This window comes from Capricornis sumatraensis, chromosome 4 (genome assembly GCF_032405125.1).
Source record: "Capricornis sumatraensis isolate serow.1 chromosome 4, serow.2, whole genome shotgun sequence".
Taxonomy (NCBI): domain Eukaryota; kingdom Metazoa; phylum Chordata; class Mammalia; order Artiodactyla; family Bovidae; genus Capricornis; species Capricornis sumatraensis.
This window is the reverse complement of record NC_091072.1, coordinates 67,311,815-67,325,450: the sequence shown is the minus strand read 5'-3', so window position 1 is coordinate 67,325,450 and position 13,636 is coordinate 67,311,815. Positions and strand designations below refer to the sequence as shown.

The following is a 13,636-nucleotide window of genomic DNA, read 5'->3' as shown; positions in this document are numbered from 1 at the left end:
ATGTAGGAGACATGGGTTTGATCCCTGATCCAGGAAGATTTCACATGGTGTGGATCAACCGAGCCTGTGTACCACAACTAGTGAGCCAGCGCTCTAGAGCCTGCACATCACAACTGCTGAGCCCACACACCTCTACTACGGAAGCCCACATGCCCTAGAGCCCATGCTCCACAAAGAGAGAAGCCATGGCAACGAGAAATCCGTGCACCACAACCAGAGAGTAGCCCCCACTCACCACAACGAGACAAAAGCCTGTGCAACAACAAAGACTCAGCACAGCCATAAACAAATAAATAAATAAATGTATTAAAGAAACAATGTAGGTCAAATAACTGATCTAGAAGACAGAATAATAATGGAAATCAATCAGAAATGTAGAAAGAAAGTCAAATGAAAGAAAAAAAGAAAGTCAAATAAAAAAAAGAGAGGTTTATGGGATAATATAAAGTGAGCCGATCTACAATCTAACCTATCACTGGAAAGAAACAGAAAAAGAACAAATAAAGCCTAAAATCAGCATAAGGAAGGAAATAATAAAAAGTCAGAGAGGAAGAAATAGAATAGAGATCAAAAAATAGAAAACAAAACAAAAAGCAAAACAAAACCAGTGAAACCAAGAGCTGGTTTTTTGAAAGGGGAAACAAAACTGGGACTTCCCTGGAGGCTCAGTGGTAAAGAATCTGCCTGCAATGCAGAAGATGTGGGTCTGATCCCTGGTCAGGAAGATCCCCTAGAGAAGGAAATGGCAACCCACTCCAGTCTTCTTGCCTGGGAAATCCCATGGACAGAGGAGCCTGGCAGGCTGTAGTCCACGGGGTGACAAAAGAGTCAGACACGTTTAATGACTAAAAGAAAAGCAACAAAGCAAAATTCACACACCTCTGGCCAGGTTCACCAAGAAGAAATGAAAGGACCCAAATAAAACAAGAAATGAAAGAGGAAGTGTAACAACTGATTTTGCAGAAATACAAAAATCTGTGAGAGACTACTACAAAGAATTATATGCCAACAAACTGGACAACCTAGAAGAAATGGATAAGTTTTTAGGGACAGACAGCCCACCAAAACAGAATCAAGAAGAGATAAATAATTTAAACAGATTGATCACTAGAAGTGAAATAGAATAATAATAACAATAATAAAGCTCCCAGACTTCCCTAATGGTCCAGTGGTTAACAATCTGCCTGCTAATGTAGGGACATGAGTTTGAAACCTGGTCTGAGAAGATTCCACATGCCTCAGGGCAACTAAGCTCATGCATGTGTTTGCTGAAACTAAAAAAAAAAACCAAAACAACCCCCTGCAAACAAAAGTCTAGGATCCAATGAGTTTGCTGGGGAATCCTGCCAAACATACAATGAACTTATACTAATCCTTTTCAAAGTCTTCTTTAAGACTGAAGAGTAGGGGATACCCCAAAGGCATTCTATGAAGCTACCGTAACTCTGATACCAAAACCAGAAAAAGACACTACAAAAAAAGAAAATTATAGGTCACTATCTTTGATGAATACAAATATAAAAATTCTCAACAAAATTCAGCAAACCGAACACAACAGCAAGTAAAAAGGGTAATAAAATACATGATCAAGCTGGATTCAAGCTAGAGTCACAAGGACAGCTCAACATAAGCGATACACCACATCAACAAAAGAAAAGACAAAAAACCCCCATGATCATCTCAACAGATGCAGAAAAAGCATTAGATATAATGTAACATCCACTTATTATATATAAAAAAAACTCTCTAGAAAGTGGGCACAGAGGAAACCTACCTCAACATAGTAAAGGCCATATATTACAAACCCATAGCTAACATCATTCGCAAAAGTGAAAAGCTGAAACATTTCCTCTAAGACTAGGAACAAGTCAAGGATGTCCATTCCTGCCACTTTTATTCAACTTTAGTTTTAGAAGTCCTAGCCATGGTAATCAGAAAAGAAACAGAAATAAAAAGGGATTCAAACTGGAAAAGAAGTAAAAATGTCACTGTTTGCAGATGACAGGATACAATATATAGAAAATCCTAAAGATGTTACCACAAAAATGCTAGAGTTTATCAATGAATTTGGTAAAACTGCAGGACACAAAATTATGCACAGAAATCTGTTGCATTTCTATAAACTAACAACAAAAGACCAGAAAGACAAATTAGAGAAACAATCTCATTTACTATTGCATCAAAAAGAATAAAATACCTAGGAATAAACCTACCTAAAGAGCCAAAAGATGTGTATTCTAAAAACTATAAGATGCTGATATAAGAAATCAAAGATGACATAAACAGATGGAAAGATACAGTATGTTCTTGGACTAGAAGAAGCAATATTATCAAAATGACGATATGACCCTAAAGCAATCTACAAATTCAGTGCAATCACTATCAAATTACCAGTGGCATTTTTTATAGAACTAGAACAAAAAATTTTATAATTTGTATGGAAACACAAAAGATCCCAAATGGCCAAAACAATCTTAAAGAAAAATGGAACTGGAAGAATCAGACTCCCCGGCTGCAGACTATACTACAAAGCTACAGTCATCAAAACAGTATGGTGCTGGCACAAAAACAAATACACGGATTAATGGAGCATGACAGAAAGCAGAAATAAACCCATGCACCTATGGTCAATTACTCTCCGACAAAGGAGGCAAGAGTATACAATGGATAGTCTCTTCAGCAAATGGTGTTGGGAAAGCTGGACAGCTACATGTAAATCAATGAGGTTAGCACACTCCCTTACACCCTACACAAAAATAAACTTGAAATGGCTTAATGACTTAAATATAAGAAAAAAAAAGTAAATATAAGACAGGACACCATAAAAAATCCTAAAAGGGAACATAGGAAAAACATTCTCTGATATAAACTGTAACAATGTTTTCTTAGGACAAGTCTCCTAAACCAACAGAAATAAAAACAAAAATAAACCAATGGGACCTTATCAAACTTATAAGCTCTGATAACCAACAAGGTCCTACTGTGCAGCACAGGACACTATATTCAATATCTCATAATAAATTATAATAGAAAAGAATATAAAAAAGTATTATATATATGTAAACTGAATCACTCTGCTGCACACCAGAAATACATTGTAAATTAACTATACATAATAAGCAAAAAGTAAATATACACATAAATCTTATAATTTATAAAATTAAACTGATATGATTTATATATAAATTGTCAAGAATCCAATGTGTTCAGGGGAAGAGTGAAATGGATTGAGGGGCCCAAATAAAACCTTGTTCTCCTCATTAACCTGTCTTGGTGGGATGCAACCACGGTCTTGGACACCCATTATTCTTGGGAACTTGGGAAATTTACTTAAGTCCTCTAAACCTCATCTGTGAAATATGGATAACAAGAGTTGCCTTAACCGGGTGATGAGAGATTTTAAGCAGATAATCCCACACAGTGCTGACAACAATGCCTGACATGTCTTGAATATTCAGTCCACACAGATTTGTCAGCAACTGCTAACCAAGCAAAGACTAAGAGCCCTGGTACCGAGTTCCCAGGGTCTTGCTTTCTGGCTTTTTGGGGCTGTGCTGGAGCGTCTTTTTTGGGCGTCTTCGTTATACTGTGTGGGCCTTCTCCAGTTGCGGCGAGCAGGGGCCAGTCCCTAGTTGCTGTGTGTGGGCTTCTCATTGGGGTGGCTTCTCTTGTGAAGCACGGGCTCCAGGGAGCTTGGGCTTAGCTGCCCTGTGGCATGTAGGATCTTCCCACTTCATGGATCAAACCTATGTCCCCTGCATTGGCAGGCAGATTCTTAACCGCTGGACCACCAGGGAAGTCCCCCAGTGTCTTTCTCTGCATCACTTTGACTGACTTTGAAAAAGTGAGGGAAATTCTACTCTTGTCAATGCCCATAAAAATAATGTACAGGTAATTACAAAAACCAGCCCCACATGGTGTAGAGAGTAAATTCACCCAAGTGCAATCAGACCCCAATTCCAGGCAGTCCATAAAATGACAAAGATGTTAAGTGAAAGTGTGTTAGTTGCTCAATTGTGTCTGACTCCGTGACCTGATGGACTGTAGCCCACCAGGCTCCTCTGTCCATGGAATTCTCCAGGCAAGAATACTGGAGTGAATGGCCATTCCCTCCTCCAAGGGATCTTCCTGACCCAGGGAATGAACCTGGGTCTCCTGCACTGCAAGCAGATTTTTTTTACTGTCTGAGCCACCAGCTGCTAACTGCTAAGTCACTTAGTCGTGTCCGACTCTGTGTGACCCCATAGATGGCAGCCCACCAGGCTCTCCCATCCCTGGGATTCTCCAGGCAAGAACACTGGAGTGGGTTGCCATTTCCTTCTCCAATGCATGAAAGTGAAAAGTGAAAGGGAAGTCGCTCAGTCGTGTCTGACTCTTCGCGACCCCATGGATCGCAGCCTACCAGGCTCCTCCATCCATGGGATTTTCCAGGCAAGAGTACTGGAGTGGGGGTGCCATCGCCTTCTCCGGACCACAAAGATATTAAGTTTTCCAACAACGTTTATGTCAAAGTTTAGGAGAAAGGTTGTCAGCTTGACAGATTTGAATCCTGCTCGTGCCCTGAACAAACTTTAGGCAAGTTGCTGAATTCTTCTAAGCTCCTGAAAACTGAGGATAACACCAAATCCTACAGGGTTTATTGTGCAGACCGAGAAATCCGAGATGATCAGTACGCAGCATAGTGCCTGGCCATTGCCAAAGCTTGTGAACCAGTCACTTTTAGTATTATCACTTCTGTATTTGTATCATTATTATTGTATGTATAATCAGTATACATTATTATTATTAATTATCTGTGATGAAGTTTCGTTCTGTGCTGTGGAAGGCAGATTTACCTCCAAGACCTCCCAAAGCCTCTCCCTGACCCTTCAACCTTTGTTTCATGATGCTAACGTTTCCTTTGCAACAGGAAGTAGCCCTGAGGAGTTGTAAATAGTCCTGGGTGTAAAGTGCATTGGAGTATTTTGCCTGAAGACCTTTATCCAGGTTCTTTTATTGCCATCTATTGGTCATGTGATCTTACAAAGGTCACATAACCTCTCTGAGTCTCAGGGACATGTGGAGACACAATGTAATCAACTTCATAGATTTGTGGTAAGATTTAAAAGGATGTTTGAGAAAGTGCTTGGCAAAGCATGATGCTTATAAAAGTATTACATGTTATCATTACAACAGTACATCCTCCATTCTTTTTCCTAAATATCTTTGGATGCTATATATATATATATATCTCATACATGTAAACTTCTGTGTCACAATTGTTAAGGGATTTTCCACAGTTATTTGAAAATGGTGTCTGAACCTTGTGCTAGCTTGGGAGGGAGAGGAATGAACCTGGATTCTCCCCAGACTGGGGAGGAGTCTGGAAGACTCTGCCAAGGAGTCTCATCCAACAGCTTCCAGGGACAAGGTTTGCAACAAGATTATTCATGAAATCTAATGAGCTTTCATGTTTTGGTTTGAGTAGCAAAGGAAACACTGAAAGGCTAAAGCTACTAAAATAGGGCCATGGCTCTTCCCAACATCATTCACATCACACCCAGGTTTCCTGGCACATTCTGGCCATGGCAAAGATGCTCTGATTCACAGCTTAAAGTTATTGGGAGCTCTGTGTGGTGGCTGTTCCTCCTACGGCTCTGAGGTGATGCTCTGGTAGGTGCTTCTTGCAGCTGCATGGGTTTCTAGAAAGGCAAGGACCATTTTCTTGGGTCATAAAAAGAGCTGTGGCATAATACTGAAAGGTACATTTCAGACTAAAGATATGTCAAAATAAAAGCCTCAAAAACAGGCGGGGGCAGGGGAGTGGGTGGTGGTCAAAGGAAGTAGAGAAGTCAAGGAAACTTTTTTCCAGTTTTGCTTATTTGCAAACACTGAAGGTCCTGAGCACAAATCTCCTGTTCCGAAATGGGTGAATTTAACTCAGATGACCATTAGATCTACTACTGTGGGCAAGAATCCCTTAGAAGAAATGGAATAGCCATCATAGTCAACAAAAGAGTCCAAAATGCAGTACCTGGATGTGATTTCAAAAATTACAGAGTGATTTCTGTTCGTTTCCAAGCCAAACCATTCAGTGTCACAGTAATCCAAGTCTATGTCCGACCAGTAATGCTGAAACGCTGAAGTTGAACGGTTCTGTAAAGACCTACAAGACCTTCCAGAACTAACATCCACAAGAGATGTCCTCTTCATTATAGGGGACTGAAATGCAAAAGTAGGGTTAAGAAACACCTGGAGTAACAGGCAAATTTGGCCTTGGAGTATAAAACGAAGCAGGTCAAAGGCTAACAGAGTTTTGCCAAGAGAACACACTGGTCATAGCAAACACCCTCTTCTAACAACACAAGAGAAGATTCTACACATGGACATCACCAACGGTCAATACCGAAATCAGATTATATTCTTTGCAGCTAAAGATGGAGAAGCTCTACACAGTCAGCAAAAACAAACTAGGAGCTGACTGTGGCTCAGTTCATGAACTCCTTACTGCCAAATTCAGACTTAAATTGAAGAAAGTAGGGGAAACCACTTGGAGAAGGAAATGGCAACCCACTCCAGTGTTCCTGCCTGGAGAATCCCAGGGACTGGGGAGCCTGGTGGGCTGCCGTCTATGCGGTCACACAGAGTCGGACATGACTAAAGCGATTTAGCAGCAACAGGGAAAACCACTATACCATTCAGGTATGACCTAAATCAAATCCCTTACGATTATACAGTGGAAGTGACAAATAAATTCAAGTGATAAGCTCTGATAGACAGAGTGCCTAAAGAACCATGGACAGAGGTTCATGACACTGTACAGGAGGCAGTGATCAAGACCATCCCCAAGGGGAAAAAAAATGCAAAAGGCAAAACGGTTGTCTGCTGAGGTCTTACAAATAGCTGAGAAAAGAAGAGAAGCTAAAGGCAAAAGAGAAAAGGAAAGATAAACCCATTTGAATGCAGAGTTCCAAAGAATAGAAGGAGAGATAAGAAAGCCTTCATAAATGATCAATGCAAAGAAACAGAGGAAAACAACAGAATGGGAAAGACTAGAGATCTCTTCAAGAAAATGAGAGATACCAAGGGAACATTTCATGCAAAGATGGGCACAATAAAGGACAGAAATGGTTTGGATCTAACAGCAGCAGAAGAGATTAAGAAGAGGTGGCAAGAATACACAGAGGAACTGTACAAAAAAGATCTTCAAGACACAGATAATCATGATGGTGTGATCACTCACCTAGAGCCAGACATCCTGGAATGCAAAGTCAAGCGGGCCTTAGGAAGCATCACTACAAACAAAGTTAGAGGAGGTGATGGAATTCCAGTTGAGCTATTTCAAATCCTAAAAGATGATGCTATGAAAATGCTGCACTCAATATGCCAGCAAATTTGGAAAACTCAGCAGTGGCCATAGGACTGGAAAAAGTCAGTTTTCATTCCAATCCCAAAGAAAGACAATCCAAAGAATGCTCAAACTACTGCACAATTGCACTCATCTCACACACTAGTAAAGTAATGCTCAAAATTCTCCAAGCCAGGCTTCAACAGTACTTGAACCATGAACTTCCAGATGTTCAAGCTGGTTTTAGAAAAGGCGCAGGAACCAGAGATCAAATTGTCAACATCTGCTGGATCATGGAAAAAGCAAGAGAGTTCCAGAAAAACATCTATCTCTGCTTTATTGACTATGCCAGAGCCTTTGACTGTGTGGATCACAACCAACTGTGGAAAATTCTGGAAGAGATGGGAATGCCAGACCACCTGACCTGCCTCCTGAGAAATCTGTATGCAGGTCAGGAAGCAACAGTTAGAACTGGACATGGAACAGCAGACTGGTTCCAAATCGGGAAAGGAATATGTCAAGGCTGTATATTGTCACCCTGCTTATTTAACTTATATTTAGAGTACATCATGAGAAATGCTGGGCTGGAAGAAGCACAAGCTGGAATGAAGACTGCCAGGAGAAATATCAAGAACCTCAGATATGCAGATGACACCACCCTCATGGCAGAAAGCAAAGAAGAACTAAAGAGCCTCTTGATACAAGTGAAAGAGGAGAGTGAAAAAGTTGGCTTAAAGCTCAACATTCAGAAAACTAAGATCATGGCATTTGTGACTGCAGCCATGAAATTAAAAGACGCTTACTCCTTGGAAGGAAAGTTATGACCAACCTAGATAGTATATTAAAAAGCAGAGACATTACTAGGTCTGTCTAGTCAAGGCTATGGTTTTTCCAGTAGCCATGTATGGATGTGAGAGTTGGACTATAAATAAAGCTGACTGCTGAAGAATTGATGCTTTTAACTGTGGTGTTGGAGAAGACTCTTGAGAATCCCTTGGACTGCAAGGAGATCCAACCAGTCAATCCTAAAGGAAAAAAGTCCTGAATATTCATTGGAAGGACTGATGCTGCAGTTGAAACTCCAATACTTTGGCCACCTGATGCAAAGAACCGACTCATTGGAAAAGACCCTGATGCTGGGAGAGACTGAAGGCGGGAAGAGAGGGGGACGACAGAGGATGAGATGGTTGGATGGTGCCACTGACGCGTTGAACATGAGTTTGAGTAAGCTCTGGGAGTTGGTGATGGACAGGGAAGCCCAGCGTGCTGCAGTCCAAGGGGTTGCAAAGAGTCAGACACGACTGAGCGACTGAATAATGCTTGGGAGCCACAGCCGCCACGCTGGACAACTTCAGGGGCAGCCTTTACGCCGTGGGCTATGATCTTCTCTAGGAGGCGCCACTCAAGTAGAATACAATGGTGGTGGTACACCAAGCTTTTGGGCAGTAGGACCTTGCTGGGACCAAATCCTACAAGAGCCAGACGTGTATCACAAATAAAGCCTCAATCCTTACTGTAGTTTTCTCACCAATTTTTTCTGAAAACAAACCAGTGGACAAATAAAACATTTTAAATCCCCAGTTAAAATGTCAGGAAGGACATTAGGTGATACAATGTTTCCAGATAAGCACTATTTAAAATCCTAATGCTGCAGTGGATTATGTGTTCCTAAGGAAAGCAGGTTTGTAGTTAAAATGTATGTCTGATCATTTATTTTCCTCCTGTTCCATTTAATTTGGGTCTAATAGTTCCTAGTATCTGTTATATCCAAAGAGTCTCAGGAAAAATATAAAAGAAAAAGGTACTTTACTTTTAAATAAATTCCAAAGTCATGTCTCTGCTTCAGGCTCTCAAGATAAAAGACAGCAGCCGAGTAGTTCAGGCAGTAGGTCTGGTGGCTCTGACACAGGCTACCCCGGAAATTCTGCAAGGGGAGAAGGGCACGAGAGAGTGAAAGGATGCAAAAGTACAGAGAGACTTTCTCTTCACTTCAGTAACCAAAGCAGGAGAAGCTGGGGACACACCATTATCAACCATGTGTACATGGAGAGAAGCAGGTGATCGTCAAACACTATTAAACAATGGTATCCCCATAATAAACCATTAACTCCTATATTGGAAAGCTTGATGCTGGAGCCGAAGCTCCGATACTCAGGCCACCCGATGCACAGAGCCAACTCACTGGGAAAGACCCTGATGCTGGGAAAGATGGAGGGCAGGAGGAAAGGGGGTGACAGAGGATGACATGGTTGGATGGCATCACCGATTCAATAGACATGAGTTGGAGCAAACTCAGAACATAGTGAAGGACAGGGAAGCCTGGTGTGCTGCAGTCCATGGGGTCGCAAAGAGTTGGACACAACTTAGTGACTGAATAACTCCTCCTCCTCAATAAATTGCCTTTTCTTGCCTGTATTTTTTAAAAAAATTCTATTTGGGACATCTTGATTTAATTCACCCTTTATTTGCACTTATGCTTTGTTGAGGCCCACACAGGTTGCATGGTACCTGGTAACAGACACTGCCTAAGCCTGTGCTCATAGTATATGATTAAAGTAACAACATCTAACTTTTCATCAAATCTTCTGCAAAAATATCCACAAACTGAATTCCCCTGCCAGCTTCTAAAAAACAGTCAAATCTGGGGCACCTCATTAAATGTACTGTTTCATAGCAAGCATTTTATGTACTTGTTTTACCTAATCTGACACTTGCCTTTCCCTTTCTTCACTATTCTTATGTATGGTCTTAAACTTGCTGTAATGATTACACATTAAGTCATATCAAATTTGTATTAGAATAAGCCAGGTGGCCAGTGTGCAAGTACACACATTTACACTACCTAAATTACCACTGAGGGTAGGCCTGGCCATGGGACTTTCTGAGGCTGATGCATGTGAACAGATATGCCAGAAACGTGAAGAGTCAGTGAGCGTTCGGCCTCTGTCTTTTACGTCTTGCCCTGGAGGCGCGGTGGTGACATTCCAGGTGGTGGCTGCTCCTTCAGCAGGGGTCCCGGAGTGAGAACAATGAGAAAGCAGGAACACGGCGTGAGTGAGATGTGAACCGAGCCACCGAGGGTTGGAGTTTCTTTCCGTGGCACAACCGAATCCAACCTGACGCTGGCCTTTTTAAATTTAGGAAAAACTTCTGCAGCCCACCTTTGCGCCTCTGTAACATATCAGGGAGCATCCATATATGGCTATCATTATAGACTTTTGGTGAAGAGTCCATGCTTTACTAGGCTATGGTCTGAAAAGCTGTGTCCCCCTCAAACTCATATGTTGAATCTTAACCCTCAAGGTGATGGTATTGGAGGGGGTGGACCCTTCCGGAGACGATGAGATCCCAAAGGTGAAGCCTCCATGAATGAAATGAATGCCCTTACAAAAGAGACTCCGGAGAGCTCGCTGGCCCCCTCCACTAAGTGAAGAATACAATGAGAAGTCTGATCAGAAGAGGGCCCTCACATGACCCGGCTGCCACCCTGGTACTGGATGTCCACCCTCTAGAACAGTCAGACATCGATTTGTTGTTTACAAGCTACCCAGTTTGTGGCACTTTGTTATGCAGAGCCTGGGCAGACTAAGGCAGACTACTTATGTGTTTTGATGAAAAGCTGTTATTTCTTCAGACTATTCACTAAAAACTGAATTAAAAATTATTTTTAGGGGGCCAGGTCTTGTTGCTAACGTCAACCTTCAGATGAATACTCCCAGATATGTCTGCCACAGCATCTATGTCCCAAGAGAGCCACAGCTGCCCCTCACCCTTGGAGATTCTCCAAGACCAGCAGAGGAATGATATACTTGGATCTATAATGGGTGCTGATGCTCTTTTGTGCTTCTTCCCATCACCATTAGAGGACGATGGCCAAGTTAGTCCAAGGAGCCAAGTGGAGAGAGCCTGCCAGTTGTCCTAGCCCTTGATGGAGTACGAAATTATCAAGAAAACCAAGGGGACTTCAGACCCTGAACCAACACACATCCAATCATGCTCATTATCTAACTTACTAAGGGCTCTACCCTTTAACAAAAATAAAAAATGTGTAGCATGCAATGGTCCTAAAGAAATAATTTCTGACTCTAAAGGAATTGGGAGATCCTGAGATTTTAGCTAATTATTTCCAACACTTTATATTCTTTCTCCTGTTTTTCAAAGCTTTTCTTATTCTGATGTGCTTTCAAAATTCACTGAAGGATTTCCCCAGCTTATGCCTAGTTTTCTGCTTGTTTTGCCTTCTTAAATAGTCCTTGTTCATATCTCACTTCAAGCATCACTGCCTCAGGAAGAATTTCCTAGCTGTAACTACCTCACCATCTGCCCCAAACTAGAAGTTTCCTTTCATAATATCTATGTATCTTTTTTCCCCAGCACTAATCTCAATTTTACTATATAATCATTGGTGTCATTAGTCGATTAATTTCTTTCCCACCGGAATGAAAACTCCCCCAAAGTAAGGGGTGTGTCTAATTCTGCACATTATCATGTACACGTTATCAGCTCCACACGTAAGTACTTCGTAATGCACATTACTTTATGCTTTTCAATTTTGATACTTGCCCTTTGCAAGAACATTAAACATGAACCTGAGTATAATGTTTACAAGTCAATGCATCTTACTCTATATTTTAAAAAATGGATTATAACAGCTTAAATCTTGCTAAATGACGATAGATAGAAACAGGATTAAAAGCTCAAAGTAGGGGAGAAAGTTCAAATTATCTACTCAAGGGAAAAAATAGCATTTATCAGACCAGGGGTACAAGTCTTCCTCCTTCCTCCTCCTTTAATACACAGAAGTCTTATTAAGGGTGCTGATGGATTTGAAGGTTTACTTTATTCCTTTCAGAAAGCCTGGCACTTTTGTTAGAATGACTACTGAACCATGTAATTAGCCTGCACAAACTATTGCTGTGAATATTGCTTTAAATTGAAGTCATTTGAAAAACAGACTTGGAAATGGCTTTTCCATGCATGCAGATTTTGTATTAACAAAGCTCACACAGGAGAGATAACAATGGAAAAACAGAATCTGCGACTTATTTTTAAAAATGCTGATTGGTGGAGAAAGGGATGTTTCTCTTGTGGGAGGGTGTTGGCAGAACTTTCCCAGAAATAACAATGATGATGATGGTTGAGGAAATATAAACAATCATCCTGAGAGGTGGGTGAATTTATCACACAGAAGCTGAGATATCCCAAAGAGGATTTTACCTTTGTGAGCACAGAAATAAAATCCAACGATGGTGAAGTCTCACAAATGTCAATGTAGTCCTTGAAGATACGGAAAAGACTGTTCACAAAACCAAAGCTTGTCTAGGGCCAGGGAGAAAGGAAAACAGAGTAGGCACACTTGCAGGGCTAAGAAATAAATATCCAGTGAACTTCAAATTTTGTTCCTACAGATGATTCCTACTTCCAAGTTATCTCCCTGGCAAAATTTAAAGATTTATTTTCCTCTACTCTCTAATATATTTTCTTACAAATGAATTCCTGTAGTATCTCTCTTCTCTTCCTTTTTAGAGGAAAGATAGCTTTTATTTATAATATATGTGATAAAGAACATTCATTTGAGACTAGTCATTTATGATGATGGAGCACTTAGGAATGTTTTTCTCTTTCTTTGTATTCAACATTATTTACTGAGGAAACTCATGTACCCAACATTACTTATTCAGTCCTTCTATGCACGAGGCACTGTCTGAGGTCTTCTGGATAAAGCAGTAAACAAGATGGGTTCCTGAGTATACACTAGAAAGGATATACTTCTAGAAGGTGTTCCAGAACTTGTACACTAGAAAAAACATGGAACATTTCCTGAATTTGTGTGTCTTTCTTGGACAAATCCATTCTAATCTTTGTCTCATTCCAATTTTAGTACATGTGCTGCTGAACTGAGCATTATGATTATTATCTTAAGTAACCACAGAAGAATTTTTTGAAATGTTATTGAAGACTAACTGATGGCTGCAATCTATTGGAAAGATTTCCTTCTTATTAACCTGAACTCCAGACCGTAAGATTATAGAGAAGGAATATGGAAGAAACAATATTCCATACGCCAACATGGAATACAAACCACAAAAAGAGAAAAGCATAAATTTTCAGAGTCCTCTGGCGATTTTCAAAACACGGCTACTGGAACCTTTCTACTTTGGCTCACCTGACTTAGCTCCTCCAGGTTTGCAAAAAGTCTCCATAAATCCACATCCAGGAGATATTCATGAGTCTGCAGATATTTTAATGTATTCATGAAGATCTTAAAGAAATAAAACACACATCACTTTCTGCTTTTCAATTTTGATA

At 40.7% G+C, this 13,636-nt stretch overlaps 1 protein-coding gene and 1 non-coding gene across 2 annotated transcripts in view; both read right to left on the bottom strand.

The window, feature by feature from the left end:
* PLEKHG7 (pleckstrin homology and RhoGEF domain containing G7) overlaps positions 1-13,636 on the bottom strand; it is a 78,449-nt gene that overhangs the window by 23,748 nt on the left and 41,065 nt on the right. Inside the window, exons 7-9 of the mRNA XM_068971409.1 lie at positions 13,494-13,589; positions 12,545-12,646; positions 9,138-9,251 (exon numbers count right to left, since the gene is read on the bottom strand). Coding sequence (XP_068827510.1) covers positions 9,138-9,251; positions 12,545-12,646; positions 13,494-13,589 — 312 coding nt within the window. The remainder of the gene's footprint in view (positions 1-9,137; positions 9,252-12,544; positions 12,647-13,493; positions 13,590-13,636) is intronic.
* LOC138079399 (U6 spliceosomal RNA) lies at positions 13,130-13,232 on the bottom strand. The gene has a single exon (XR_011144872.1). It is a non-coding gene; the product is annotated as a U6 spliceosomal RNA (small nuclear RNA).